Below are 15832 nucleotides of genomic sequence, written 5' to 3'. Positions count from 1 at the left end.
AGAAGAAAAAGGCTAGTATGAGTTCCTTTCACCCCAAGAGACCAAAAGATTGGTTTTGTGTCTGCTCACTGACCATTCTCCACATGCTCCTCCTCCCCGACACTGCCCTCTGGTGTGGTGCGCTCGTAGCCCTCTTCAGGCAACGGCAAGGATCCCAAACGGGGCCCAGATGAACTCTTGCTGCTGGGGGTCTCCGAGTCCTCCAAACCACTGTCATAGCAACCGGCATCCTGGGCTTGATTTACCACAGAGAAGGTCACTCGGCGAAGGGTCCCCTACGGGCACACAAAACACGAACAATATGCGATTAATCATCAGGGAGACATCTAATCTGAGATTCTCAATCTGGGGATTTGTTATAGGCAGTGGCCTGCAAAGACATATTAAATAGTATGTGGTGTTATTTGTGTGCACAGCTGACACAATGCAGGATAATGTCATCTACCAATCCGATTTTTTGTCTAATCCTGTTTAGATTAAAACTGTTGGGCAGTGGTTGAAGTTTTTGGCCTGCTCTGTGGCTATTATTTGTTTTGACATTAATGGACCCACTAGGCAATTTATAGTGCTTAAAAGCAGATGCTTTTGGTACATTTACAGTCTGTGGGTAACTGAGCCTTTGTGCATCCACCAAGAGAAGACATTTTTCTACAAGACGAGTAAACAATTGACAATTTCGACAGCAACAACAACCGATAGAGTTCACCAGCCTCAAGGAACACACAAACCGAGGCATAGAGGGACTTCTCACCCTAAAAAATAAGACAGAAGAAGTCATTTGGATTTGAGGTAAAATCTCTTCAAAGACAAGAACAGTTCAGTTGCCTGGTTTCAACCCGTATTGGTTACCTTGACCATGGCTGAGCAACAATTGATAGAGACAGACTGTATATTTATTGGACACTACAGTTGGTTCATCTGTGGAGCTGCATAAAAGTAGACCTTTTAAAATGTTACACTCTGTAGTCGAATCCTTTGACCTCTTAATTAGACCCCACATTAGTTTTAAATGAGCTTGAGGCCACCTTATGCATCTGATAAGTGTTCAATTTTTTTGTTTTGGTGTCTTTTAATTGCATTGAATTCCAATCAGGATGTTTCCAATATTGGGCAATTTTGACCTCCAATAACAAAGCTCCTGGGAAATAGATGAATCAGCAGGTCCCTCATCATTCACTCAAAGGGGGCACACACATCTACTGTTATTTCCAACACTTACATCACCTCTATGTAGTGAATGGTGTCGAGTAAATGTACATCACAGAGTAATAAATGATTCCTTGTGGTCTGAAGGATCATTCAACACTCAGAAGTACATTTTTAGAAATTCACAGCTCCTATCGCTATTCAAACCTGTTTACCTGAACCCCTCGATATGACAACACTCACAAAAGGCATCAGCTTTGAAACAAGATTTGCGATGAGAAAATAACAGCACAAATTAGATCGTGAAAAAATAAAGACTGAGGATAATTTGGAAAGAAACCTGATGAACTGCTGGGAAAAAAGGCCTTTCCCAACTCTAAACATAGAAGGAACGTTGAATAGCTTACCTCGTAAACATTAAAGGCAGCAAAATTAATTAGGAAGACAGCTTTTGGATAAAAGCAGGATGAGTAATAGAGAAAAGATGATACATAGTGGCTTCAACCGGGAGGTGCTGAAGAGACAAAAGTATTTAGAATAAACTAGTCTCTGACAAATTAATTAATACTAGTACATCTGACGTTATACTACACTATTATGTTTTGTATAACATAATGCCTCAAAGGACCTTTGTCATCATTAAGAACAAATGTCGTGAACAAGCAGGTCCTATGATCTCAAGATTGATGTGATGAATCAATTGACAAACAACGGTTAAGGTGGCCCAAAAACTTTTGTAAGTGAGATCTTTGCTTGTTTGAGTGAAGAGAGGAAGAGAAAGATGTGATTATGAAGCTAAATTACATAATTGTGTATCTTATGGAATTTGATTCAGGTGTGTTTCACCTGACTGTGATGCTATCAAAAAATCTTTGGTCCAAAGCCGTTGTCACAATGTTTACTTCTCAAAGAATAATAACTCACGACCTTGATGTCCTTTGATTATGTTTACAAGTCACCCTTTGGTTGCCTCCTCTGTAAAAAAAAGGATTACAGAGTGTGTAACTATGGAAACTAAGCACAGGTTGAGTTTTTCATTCATAGTACCTTCTTCTCCTGGCCTATAGCCTACAAAATGCACTAAATTCAAAACATAATAGGGAGAAAGACAAGTGTAGACAAAACCTGGAGGACTGCACTATTCGATTCGTTTCATGCACTTTTACCTTTTCCGGTGCACACAAAACGATGATGTAAATGTGGAATTAAAGTAAAAGCAAAACACCACTTTTGCGTTTTTGCTTGAGTTTCTTGTTGTGTAAATATGACCCATGTGTGGCAGTAATGGCTATAATAATGTTTTCTAATGTAGCAAATCTCACAAAAAGTCACCTGATTTGTGTCATCTAGGTAAACCATAAACCCAGCCAAAACTAGTTTTATTGCAGAGTTTGGATTTACAACTTTAGAATGAGTTTTTCTTTTTTTTAAATTAATGATCTCAGGGCAACTGAAGTGTGTGTGCGTGTCTGTCTGTTCCACTACAGAATTCATCACTTGAGCCATAATTCAATATAATTCAATTTCCCTCTGGTCCTTTGCTGGTGCGAGGTGCCCTTTTTCATTCTTTCACCCTGCTAATTTCATTTCCCCTCCACTCCATCCAAGCTCCCCAATGAAACTCCTCCCCCACTCCTCTTTCTCACTGCAGTCTACTCTGCTTCTAACAACAGTAACTCTCTTTGGACCGCTTTCTTTCCAGCCTCCATCCCTTAATATCCTAGTCAGCTTTATGATCTGCCGATCAATAATGTGTCCTTGACCTCGTTGTGAGTCCCTCTCCTCTTCCTGCGACAGGTTTATTGACCCACAACTTCTTCAACCGCCCTACCTCGCTCATCCTCGAAGGAAAAGAAATTATATGAGTCGTCTGCAAAAATATTACTCATTAAATTCAATTCCTCTCTGCACTGATTCTGTTATGACGTTCATCATTTTGCTTTTCATTAAGCCCCACCTAATTTTTGTTTTTTAGAACTTAACCTTGTAAAAGAAATAATTTGATGTTGAAGTCTTTTTCCCCCTCAAACTACTGCTTTGAATTTGCTTATTAAAAAGCCAATGATTTACCATTACTAAAGAACTGTTATCCAGGCACATTTATACAAAAACTTTTGAAGGGGTGGGTCAAACAAAGAACCCAGAATATTTAGTGTTGTATAGGATTTGGGGGAATCTAGCTTTTATTATTCACTGTATAAACGCTCATTTTTGCTCAGGCTAAAGCGGTACATGGTCGATTGGTCGCCGGTCTTTTGGTCACCGATCTTTTGGTCGCCGGTCTTTTGGTCGCCCGGAAGGTTATTGATAATTACCATTTAAATCGTTGCTCAAATTTCCTAAATACAAACTGCGAATTACTATTTAGTCATACTTAATGCCCTAGTAATTATTAGGCTAAAGAAAAGCTCAAAATTTCCCGGACTTTTATTGTTTTTTGTTGGAGAACTTGTTAAGACCCTGACTGACGTACCTTCTTGAAGGGACAACGCATATACATACAAACTCTTATACACTCACACGTCGCCTCAGTGAAACTGCTCATGGCCATTGTTGGCTTTTATTGATGCGTAGACCGTGTTGTTTTACCTTGTTTTGTCGCCGGTCTTTTGGTCGGCCGTTGTTGCGGTCTGGGTGACCAAAAGACCGGCGACCAAAAGACCGGCTACCAATCGACCGCACACGGGCTAAAGCTACTGCATTTCTAATATAAAGAGATTTTTTCCGCCATGTAGTGGAATCTTGATGCTCAGATATGACCTTCATTTTTTTAATCCATGACTCATCTATATCGGATTAGGCAGTGTGAATGGCAACACAAAATATTGGAATTAAGAAAAAATCTGAATTGGGCATCATGCCGCACCATGGTGTACTAAAATGTCATTTCAGTGGAGTTCAGCAACTTGAAGAACTGTCAACGTTGTGCCTTTATCAGCAAAAGCCAGAACATGAGAAATTTATATTCAAGCTTTAAGTGTTTGGCTTGAAAGATTAACTTATCTAAAAAACGATTTGGTTGCATTGACAGTATCATAGTGATTTATTTTTGAGTGTAGTTGCAACATTCATTGTCGGATACTGACGTTTTAGGCACGTTCAAATATGATTGTTTCCGGCAGCATACACGGAGCAATATCGACTGACAACTTTGTTTCTATCCACTTTTCATCCATTAGGAGACCGTTGTGAGGTTGAAGGGTTTCCACATTTGCTACTGGCGCTCTTCCCTCAAACTCAGTGGTGTACAACTTTCTTGGACAACTTAGGTTCTACATGGACTGCTTGGATCACGCTCGTAATAAATTTATTGAGAAATTGCATAAAACATAACCGAAACTGTATGCAAATGAACCAAATTGAGCATGCAACATTTCAAACGGTTCAATACATCCACTTGAACTGTTATAACCCTAATTATAATATTCTACAATTTTCACTCTGCTGGACTCAAAATAAAAATGGTTTTGTGATTAATGATGCCTTTTCACATTGTTTAGGGCATTTCATTTCTGTTGTTAGAGTCACGTTGCACAATTCAGCCTTTGTTAGTAATGGTAAAAGCAGAAGTGCCCTGCGAAAACACGGCTGTACACACAAACAAGATTTTGCAGTTGTGTCATGAATCTTATTGAGGTAAGTGTGAATGTGTACAACTTTTTGCTGATCCAAATTAGAGTTGTTAGGCCCCAGGGTGCTTTTGTAGCTGCTCTTCAGCTTTAGTAGTGTAAGCATTATGCACAAGAACGCACATACACACACACATGCACAAACACTGATGATTTGTGAGAGAGGTACAGTGTTGCCTATGAATTCATGCCTGATGGAATATTAATTGAGTTTGAGAGAGGACATAAAAAAGCCCTTCCCGTTCATCTTACACAGGCCATTGGAGTTCAGTAGTGACATGGGAGCTTTACTCTCCTTTACTCTGGTGCATGTCCTTAAGTGAGTTGTCCAGTGTGTATAAAGCCCTGTGCAAACATATGCAATGGAAATCTCTGAGTCTGACATACTTTGTGCGTTGTTAACAGAGCCAGAGCAGCTGTGGATCTTTTTTTTTTTGGCAGATGGAAAGAAAAAAAGTCTTGAAATAACGTCGTTTTCACTTAACAGCAAGATAGTGATGCCAGTCACAGTTGCACGTGAGTGTCTGTGCATATGCTTCAAAGCTAGATTTAACACCTTAATGGTAGCACACTTAAAAGGCATGCATGGTGCTTTCAACGCCCTTAAGATGTGTTGTGTCAGCCTGTGAGGATGTGTATGGCGCCTTCTGAAATGTGAAGATTTGCATGTGTGTGCATGCAAAGGTTGTCTCAGTCATCAAGGTAATTAGTGTGTAAACCTCCTCGCCAGTTGGTTCAAAGAGAATTATCAAGCTTTGAGTTAATTAACATTCTCTCTCTCTTCTTGTTACATGTGTCTGCATATTCAACACGTGTGTTTGTGTATACACAACATCTGCGCGCAGTAGCGTTTGTTTTAGTTGAGCAGCGCAGTTGGATGTGAAGTTTGTGTCCTGCTACATGCTGGTCTACATAATGAATCAACAGGATGAGCTTTATACACACTGTAATATAACAAACTTGGTTGCCAGAACGAAAAGCAATTTCCTTTGCCTTCATGCAGATTCTGCATAACTTAGGGGTTTGACAAGGAGGAGTAAAGACAGACAGATCACCAAAACTCGGACATAAGGAAGTCATATGAAATACATAGATGTGCCCATTTCTCTTTAGCATAAAGTATATATTTCGGAGGAAAATAAAACTTATTGAGTTTCCTAATCTTGCCATTCTACAAGATATTTGATATTCAATTAGAATTGGCAGTGATCACAATTTGTCTGCTGTAAATTTGGGGAAAATTGTGAGGAAAAGAGGCACAGAAGATTAAAAAAAATCATGCTTTTATCAAATGCTATCACGGGATACCTGTTATCAATGCATGATTGCCTTTGTTACAGGCTTATTTTTCTGCTGGTGTTTTTGAAGTTTGCGAGAAAGAAGCCAGAGGTCGGGCGTCAATCAAGCAGACACCTGACATCCTCTTTGCAATCCCAACTGTCAGGTAGTTGATATTTTCCTAACAAAGATTGAGGGGCGGATCTTTGCATCCTAATTACTCTGCTCGCTGTCTTTTAGAGTGGTGTTCATTTCCTGCACATGTTTTCACTTGTTTAATGTGATTATTTCCATGGCAAAAAGTGGATCATATCTATTCACATGGGAGATTGTAAGACTCAATTAAAGGACAGATTTACCAAATACTTTGAGGAGCTTAGTAGTCCCTAAAGGGAGGAAAGACTTATTCATTGTGTGGCTCATTTGAGCCGTATTAGCAAAAATGAAAATTAGGATAATTGAAAACTTTATTAGATACAACCAAACGAGTAGGTAAACATTCATGAAATTACCACAAAGTAATATTAAGGATATTATGGCTCTTAGCTTTTTGTTTTATGGTATATGCACTTAAAACTACTTAACTTCATCTGGTTCTAATTTTAGAATGTTGCAAAATTGAGACAGACAGGGCCAACAGCGAAAGGAAATACTGTCTTTATCATGAACGTCTTGTGTTTTATTTGTATTGCTTTAGTAATAATAATAATAATAATAACAATAATAATAATATACAGTTGAAATATAAGAAAACAAATAGCAATTAATATTAAATGATTCTTGTGAAAAAGCTTGGTAAAAATAGAACATTTCCTTGCTGTGTCTTTATTGTCTGTCTTTGCTATGAAGAGCTGAGTCTTCGAACTATTGATAGAACAATTTGTATCAGCGTGCTGTAGAATTTAGAACAATTTGTATCAGCGTGCTGTAGAATTTGTGTAAAACAACTTCCTTACTGACATGTTTTGGAGCAATGGTGGTATTAGAATGCAACTAATAAACAGCAAGCTATTTCTAAATGGAATAATAAATATTTTTTATATTGTACTCTGTAGAGGAAAATATGTCCAAAACTTTTGTCTTCCTACCAGACTATGAGAATGTTTCATAGTTTTTTTTAATAAATAATTACAGCAAGACTATATCATTAAAAATGGGCAACTTTTTGAAATGATAAATTGATTCTTGGTCTGAGCACATCAAAAACCTATTGGGATACAAAGTATCATGATATATTGTCACACCCCATACGATAAAATACTGTATCTTCAATGGGGTGACTTTACACGAACAGAAAATCATTTGAGCCAATATGTCACAAAGCTTTTTATGGGTTGATGTAATGTCTCTACAATAGCAAACTGGCTTTAGCTCTGTTAGCGTGACTTCCAATGCACACCTATAACATTTGTACTCATCAGAATGGCTTAAATACACGTTTATAACACTTAGCAACAATAGAGTAGGCCTCTAATTCCTTAGTTTCTTCGATTAATGGATTCAAATAGCTCGAATCCCCCTCGACATAAATGAGTCTTTAAGTCTTAATATTGCTTTGTTATCATCAGTTTGCCACATTGCCAAAGGGGGCCAAAGACAGACAAACTCACCTTTGACCTCTTTTTGATGGAGTGCAGTCTCGGGCTTTGTTTTGAGATTCAGGTTTGTTCAAGAAATGGGTATACATTAATCTTTTAAAACCTTTGGCAGCATTTGTTCAAATTATGCATGAAGGACTCATAAGGAGGAGAAAAGTGAAATATGCTGACAGGAAGCATTTCACAATAAGTCATTTGAATGAGGCTGACTGACAATTCATTTGAAGTTGATATACTTTGTCTATACGTTAATTTAAATATAGATTTGAGTGTGTGTGTGTGCGCACGTGTTTGCGTGTCACTCTTCACAGTGAGTGACGTGAAATTCCGTTACCCCTTGAGGCATGGCTGCAAATAACATTCAATATGTGTTGTTATACTAAATGCGAGGTCAAGCGGACACGTATCTAGAGATGTAGAAAAAGATCAAATACATACGGGTCACATCTCACAGCAGGTAAACCAAACTGTAAACAAGAATCAAATCGAGATCTGATCATATACATTATCTTTTTAAAGGATTAAATGTTTTTCAAAGTACGTGTCTCCTAAGGTACAAATATTTTGTCACATATTACATTAGTTTTGCTCAGTCGGTCAACTTTTGGACTATACACCCACACGTGTTACAAGCTCACCAGTGTAAAGGTTCTTTTTAGCTATAATCTTATTTTTGCAGAACATAGTAAATGACATGGAGCAAGTTGAAAAAGCACGTGGTAAGAAGAACAATGCTAAAAAAAAAAAAACTTCAAGTGTCTGCTCCCACATGTTGATAAGCCAAGGCACCTTGTTGCTACAATACACACTTGGCCGCCATGAAAATAGTAGAAAGACATACAGTTGTTTGCTGGCAGGTGTGCACACCCACCCACCCGTGTATTTGCAGTTTGCTGCAGCGAGACCACCTTCACAGCTAGAGCAGTTGCCCCTTTTTCATGCTTCTGCACTTTTCCTGCCTATTGTCCTCCGATCAACATTTCTCTCCTTTTCTCCACACACATGCACTCTCTCTTTCTGCACACCTCCTCCTTCACTCCTCTCCTCTCTGTCTCTGCTTCCCTCTATTGCTCCCTGTAGGAGCAGGTGATGTAGAAGGGTGCTCAGCAGTATCTGACTATCAGGCCTGACTCTGTGAGAGGAATGATAATCACCATGCTGCACTGCAGAGAGAGGAAAAAGAAGGGGGGTGAAGGAGAGGCACAGAGGGTTGGAAGGTACGAAGAGAGGGCATGAGTTGCAGAGGAAGGGGGTGAGTGCGGCATAAGTACAGAAGGACTCAATAAAGACCCGAGGAATGAAATAAAGTGTGTTTGCTACTTATACCTAGTTTGGGGTATGGCCACCCATTTCACATATACTCGAACACACACCTCTCACACAAACACATACTCGTTTGTACTACAGCAGCCTGCGAAATGAGGAAGAGTCTTAGCCTTGTGTCTGAGTGCCAGAGAACATTAACTGCAGCAGCAGCGAGGTCATCTGATCACACTGATGCAGTCTCCCTCTCTCACTGCATCTCTTTCTCTCTCCACTGCAGTAGTGCGGGCCCCTCATGCGGGCACCGCTGGTACTCCCAAACCCTGCTCCATGATAAACACCATCGCAGTGCGGTGCAGAAACCTGTAGATCACTTTCTCTTGCCTGTAGCAATTAAAGCTTAACTGCTGGCACTAGCCATTTAACTCACAATAATAGTCCTAACTAGTTCCTGTACAACTGTGTGCATGGAGGACAGATAGCCTCTGACCTAACACATTGCTATCTACCATGGCTTTGTTACCATCAAGCTGTCCATTCTGGAATTGGCCGAACTTGCCTACTCTCCATCTGGCCTTACACACACGCACGCCCGCGCGTGCACACATGCGCACACACGCACGCGCACGCACGCACGCACACACACACACACACACACACACACACACACACACACACACACACACACACACACACACACACACACACACACACACACACACACACTCTCTCACACACACACACACACTCACATTCACACACACAGACACACACACACACACACACACAAACACACACACACACACAGACACGCACACACACACGCACACAACACGCACACACACATTGCCTACACAAAAAACTGTGAAAATCACTGACTCTGTTTGCAGGCTTTTGAAATGTTTATCCCTTTGTGCAGCCCGGACCATGTATAGGGGGTTGAAAACAAAACAGCAACAAAAGCTCATGGAGTGGGATGTGAGGCCAGGCTTACCGGACAAATGCCCATGACTCAGATTAGCTTCTTTTGTTGCAGTGTTTTTCTGTGTGTGGCTCAGTCGTGATGCTCATCTCTTTCCACAGCTCATCCCACTAACAATCGTTCTCTTATAGATATCCATGACAACGACTATTGTGGGAAAATGACGCTAACAGGATGGTGGTGCACAGGCGACCCTCTGTGCGTGTGTGCGTGTATGGTCCCAACCATACATATGTATGATGGCTCTCTAGTTGTGTGGACCATTAGACTGTAATTGTCCTCACGTTAGGAGTACTGCTAATGTCCATTAAGGTTCAGCTAGAGGAGGCTGGACAATAGTGTCACTGTGGAGAGGCAGTGAATGGAAGAGTAAAAGTGAGGGTGAGGATGTAGTCACACGCACATACACAAAAACACCATGCACCCTGTTGAGAGTAATTAGCAGTACTGCTGTGAACAATAGACAGCCAATAAAGGACATCAGATATCGGATTGCAAGGTCTCTATCCCTCTCCTCTGCAATTGCGACTGCACACGTTTCTTTACTTTGCATTCTGTCCACATTCTTTCCCGTACTCTCACTTTTATCTCCAACAAGCTGCTCTTGTCTTTTTGTTATTGCACAGTGTCTGGTTTATCATATCTGGCCATGTCTTTCCCTTACATATTTTGCTGGCCTCGCTCACACCCGTATCAAATCGGCGCGTTGTGATGCTCAACGGGCTGAGCCAAAGAAGGGTGACGTGGCCACTCGCCACAACAAAGTGAAATCCATCTTGCCATTTCAAAATCAGTGTCACTCATGCTACAAGGTTAGACAGAGGTTGGCCTAGTATGCTGTCAGATAGTAGCAGATGGAGCATTGCCCTTGCCCCCTCAAAGACAACACATTCCAATTTAGAAATGTGCATAGAGATATAAGAGGAACTAAGTGTCATACAGTTAACACTTCGTCCTGTAGATTTGCCACTAATACCATGTCATTTTTACAATTACATGACTAGATACTGAACTTTCCAGTAAACTCCACACTGGAAGGCTGGAGCCCAAAGATGAACACTTGTTCTCAGAACTCAGAGTTTGATGTGAATATGAATAAGATAAAACAAATAAGTGCCTCACTAAAAATTATTCTGCACAGGGGGTTGAGCAATTTTTTTAACACAACTGAAGGTATTGCAGGTCATACATGACTATAATGGTTACAAATGTGTTGAAACAATTAACATTGATCTCACAAGAATTGGCAATTGAAGAGCAGTGTGTATACTTTTAATCATGCCATGTATGCTTAAGTGATGAAGTATGTTAAAGTAGCAATGAGCACATACTATGAAGTGAAAATTGCAATTTTACCATTGGCGAACAAATACACTCATGAGTGTGTTTTATTTAATTTGAACTTTCAAATATGTTACATGGTGGTTAAAACTGGGCCATAGGCCGTAAGTGGCTCGGGGCTTGCAGGTTGCACACCACTGACTTAAGTAAAGCCCTCTCTGCCCTTTTGTGACGGAAAGAGTGGCACACAAATGGCCTTGGGAGCACATCGGCCAACGTCTTAACAATAGTCGCAGTGTGTGTGAGTGACACTGAGTGGCTTGGGGGACACAGAGAGGGCGTTATATTGGCCAGACAGCGCGCGCACACACACACACACACACACACACACACACACACACAAACACACGCACGGACGCACGCACACACACACACACCCACGCACACGCAGCCACATAAACATGAGTTTGCGCAGTTTAAGGACAGTGCACTCTTTCTCTCCCACTGCACAATTTCTCATTCGCTCTCTCTCCTTGACGCAGAGAAACTCAATCATTCTCACACTCTGACTCCTTTGACGCAGAGGAAGAATGGAACAGAAGTGCACCCTCACTCTTTCTTTCCGTGTGTGTGTCTGTGTGTGTGTGAGTGTGTGCAGTCTGCATAATTAATATGGCTTTCAACTTCTTTGAGCTATGAAATATGCTTTTGGTATGCAAACAGACTTCTTGCATGCGCGTGTGTCCATTGATGTGTGTTGATGTGTATTGTGGTTCGCGTGCATGTGCCATTCGATACACCAGAGACAGCCGGGCCATCGAACAGAGGAGGAAGAAGGAAAAGAGGCGAGTTAATGAGAAGGCAGGGACGGATTCAGCCTTTCCCATCAATATCCTTACATCACACGTTTCTGCTTTGGCACCAGTTTCGCAATTGACTTTGAAAAAAGCAGTTGGGCATTAAGAAATTACGTCTGCCGTTGCATCCTTTTGCCACACTAGCCTGAATAATATGCACATTTTGGCATTAAAAGATAATGCTTAAAATGCAAATGTACCCCACAGCCTGTATAATTATGTTTGTCACAAATGGATACTACATGTGTACACCACAAACTAATAAACTAATGATCTATTCTTAATAATCACTCTTGCTTTATCATAATCTACAGGTTGTTGGTAGGAATTAGGCATTTCTTCATCGTTAATATAGATTTGCATGCTATTTTTATGTGCCAAGGTTGAACACTGCCATTAAGATTAAATTGTGCACGTTGTTTTACACCCAGCTCTTTGGGTTGTAGTTATCTATCAGAGTAAGCTATTATTGAAAATGAAACTAAATAGAAAGTTAATATCAGAACATATATTTTTTTTATCTGTTTAATTATTCATGTATACAATGCAAACATACCTACCTAATTTCATTTTAATCTGTTTATGAATAACACCTTTAATTCCACTAATTCATGTAACTAACCTACCCTGAGACCTTAAATTGCTAATGTTCAACATTTGGAAAGCAGTATGACTGTTCAATTAGTTATATATATATATATATATATATATATATATATATATATATATATATATATATATATATACACTGAAATACTGTTTTTAACTAGTTATGTGCAGTTTGTATTGTTTTTGGTGTTGCATTCAGGAAGCTGCCTGCTATGTAACAGTTTTGACCAATAAAATATTTTGCAATATCCTGTTGATTTAGAGAAAATTGTTTTTCAGCTCGATACAGTTTTATGAGGATGAAAACTAGAGAGAGCATTCAGTTTACTTTTATTAGTACTTATATTCATTCATCACAAGGCTTTGTCCTGTATCCTCTTGATAATCTAAGTTGTGGAATTGTTCAAATTGTGGTAGCGACCCACTCTGAGATATTCAAAATTGGAAATTGATTTTCAGCACAAGATGCGAGCTTCACCGGGCTGCAGAATATTGGCTGCATTTACAGCAATAATTTAATTGGAAGCATATCCCTACCTCCCTACCAACACCACTGTTGGCACTGGTGACTTTTCATTTCAGATCCATTTTATTTTGTTGCTGAACATGCAGTATCATTCATTCACCAGGGTTACATATTTGGTATGTATGTATTGCTATCAAATGGTGATTCATCTGGTAAAGAGTCTCTACATTAGGTGTGGCCAAGTCCGGTCCTCGAGAACCCCTATCCGGTCTGTTTCCCTCCACCAACACACCTAAAATAATCTGGATCGGTACCAAGGTTCTGGACATCTTGCTGATGAGTTGATCATTTGATTCGGGTGTGGTAGAGGAGGGAGATATGGGAAACAGACTGGATAGGGGCTCTCGAGGACCGGACTTGTCCCCCCCTGGTCTACATAGTACTTTCTCCAATTACTAGTGTTACATCTTTGTGTAAGGGAGTTTAAAGGCTTGCTCTGGGGTCTCATACAGGGTTACTATAAAGATAGTCAGCCGTAGTTTTCCCAGGGTGAACTGTCTAAGTAAATCGTTGCACTGCATTTGTATCCAAGCTGTCTAAAATAATTCTGTGAAGAGTCATTATATTGGCGACTATACAACACATACAGTAGAGCTACTGGGTGCCAAGGAGTGATTGCAAAAAAGCCCATGGCTGTTCATTCAGCAGCAAATGTCATCGTTTTTGTTTGGAATGAAGTCAAGTGTTTCCCTGGATCATGTCAATTTTGTAAAACATAACGCTCAAACATGTGATGCTGTAATATCTGGCAGCAGTGCTTTTGTAACAGAAATTCAAATTGTTGTTCTTTGATATGTTGTGAACGTTTTCAACTGTGAAATGTTATCTTTTGCATTATAAAGAGTATATGTATACACTCAGCAGCTTTCTTATTTCTGAAACAAATTTTGAGTTAGAAGTGACTTTCTGATACATTGACATGCAGAAGAGGTTGAGTAAATTTCAACACAACTTTAAATTACATAGAATTTAGATTAAACTTGTAAGTCAATGAATTACAAGCAATGTTCCCTCTATTTTTTCATATATCTGGGCATACAGACAACCTGCCTGAGCACACTGATGACCACTGTGAGCAACATCAGAAGTTCTCGCTATGGCCACACATCAGTATCACACCTGCTAATGGCAGGTGCATTTCTACTACCCATTAATGACCTAGTCATAATAAAATTTAATGATTAATATCCATAAATGAAACATCTTAAAATATGACTAGAATATGCATAAATCTGACTTAAATTTTACCTTTATTTTTCACGTCGCTTCTCATTCTCTTTCAAATGACTTCTGCTGAATGTGTCGCTTGACGTAGTCTAGGTCCCATTAATCCATATTTTTCCATCAGAAAACAGTAATCAATAATTTGGTCACACATGAAGGTGGTGTGTCTTTATGGTTGTGGTTTTCTGCAAATGGGACTGTCTAAATCTTAAAAGTGGATACTTACAGTACTTGCGAAAGAAAAATATCTAACAAAGATGTAGAGGTGAAATAATTATTCACATTTTTTCTCGACAGAAGGCTGCCCTGCTTCGGCTTTGCTGGATTTAAAAGCATTGTCGTCAGCAGCGGCTAGCATTAAAAACGCTCTTACAAATCACATTCTAATCAAAGTCGGCTCTTTTTAACAGCCGTGAATGCTTTCATGTTAACACTGCATCACAGCCGCTTCTTTATTCAGGCTTTAAAAAAGGGCTGACCAGTCTGCCCGCGTGTGTGTGGGGCATTACCAGTAAACATTCAACAACTATCCTCCCTTCTGATCTTACTCTGTGTGATACTGTCACACAATCGTGCAATAAAGTGTTTGTGTGTCTGTACCCATACATCAGGTATAGCATTTTAGTCTGTCGAGTATTCTTTCATCCACACGATTAAAGGTTGCTGTTTCATCCACATAAAAACCCCTCAGGATCTCTAATTTGGCTAGTACATTTGCATGACTTTGATTAAAACATGTTTGTGTTATATCTTCACATCTGATATTCAATAAGACCGTGGTGTTTTTTGTTGTTGTTTTGGTTGGTTTCATTTTTCCCTGTTTTTACCTTAAGGGCTGTAAGTGGCTATCTACATAATAGCTGTATGTATTTGCAAAACAAGAGAACAGAGACTTTTTAAATAATGCACAAGTGATTTGCTCCGTTGCAGTGTTGACCCATTAAGTATCAACTTTGCTATAATGCTGTGAGATTGGTCTGCTGAACTGACGCCAAGCTGTTGTTAAATGCCCCAGAGATCAGTTGCTTTTGGCAAAAGACGAATATGTAATAGTAAGATGTGAGGTAAAAAAATGTGTTTAATAGATTTCTACAGAGTTGCAATGGTGCTCTCCACCTTCCATGGACATATAGAGATTTCTACCCTCTACCGAGTTGCTTGTTCAGTGATGAAAATGAGCTTTTTAAACAAAATCCAAATGTGTTCATCAGTATGGAAAGGATAAGAAAATGCTTTTTTGCATCACTTTTTCCGGAAGAATTATTAGTAAGTAGTAAGCAGACTCATTAAGTTGAAAGACTTCAGCATTGTCTTAAAATGTTTTTTAACTGTGCTTTTATGATTAAATATTAACACAAATCAACCACACATTTTCCAATTAAGAATATTAAAAGCTTATTTATATTTTTTTCATTTTTCAACAAAAGGACAATTAAAGT

At 39.5% G+C, this 15832-nt stretch overlaps 1 protein-coding gene across 1 annotated transcript in view; it reads right to left on the bottom strand.

Moving 5' to 3' along the window:
• pcdh7a (protocadherin 7a) overlaps positions 1-15832 on the bottom strand; it is a 40338-nt gene that overhangs the window by 4955 nt on the left and 19551 nt on the right. Inside the window, exon 5 of the mRNA XM_077605601.1 lies at positions 74-275. Coding sequence (XP_077461727.1) covers positions 74-275 — 202 coding nt within the window. The remainder of the gene's footprint in view (positions 1-73; positions 276-15832) is intronic.

Source organism: Stigmatopora argus, chromosome 7, assembly GCF_051989625.1.
Source record: "Stigmatopora argus isolate UIUO_Sarg chromosome 7, RoL_Sarg_1.0, whole genome shotgun sequence".
Classification (NCBI taxonomy): domain Eukaryota; kingdom Metazoa; phylum Chordata; class Actinopteri; order Syngnathiformes; family Syngnathidae; genus Stigmatopora; species Stigmatopora argus.
Note: the sequence above shows the minus strand (reverse complement) of the source record. Positions and strands in the feature narration are given on the sequence as shown.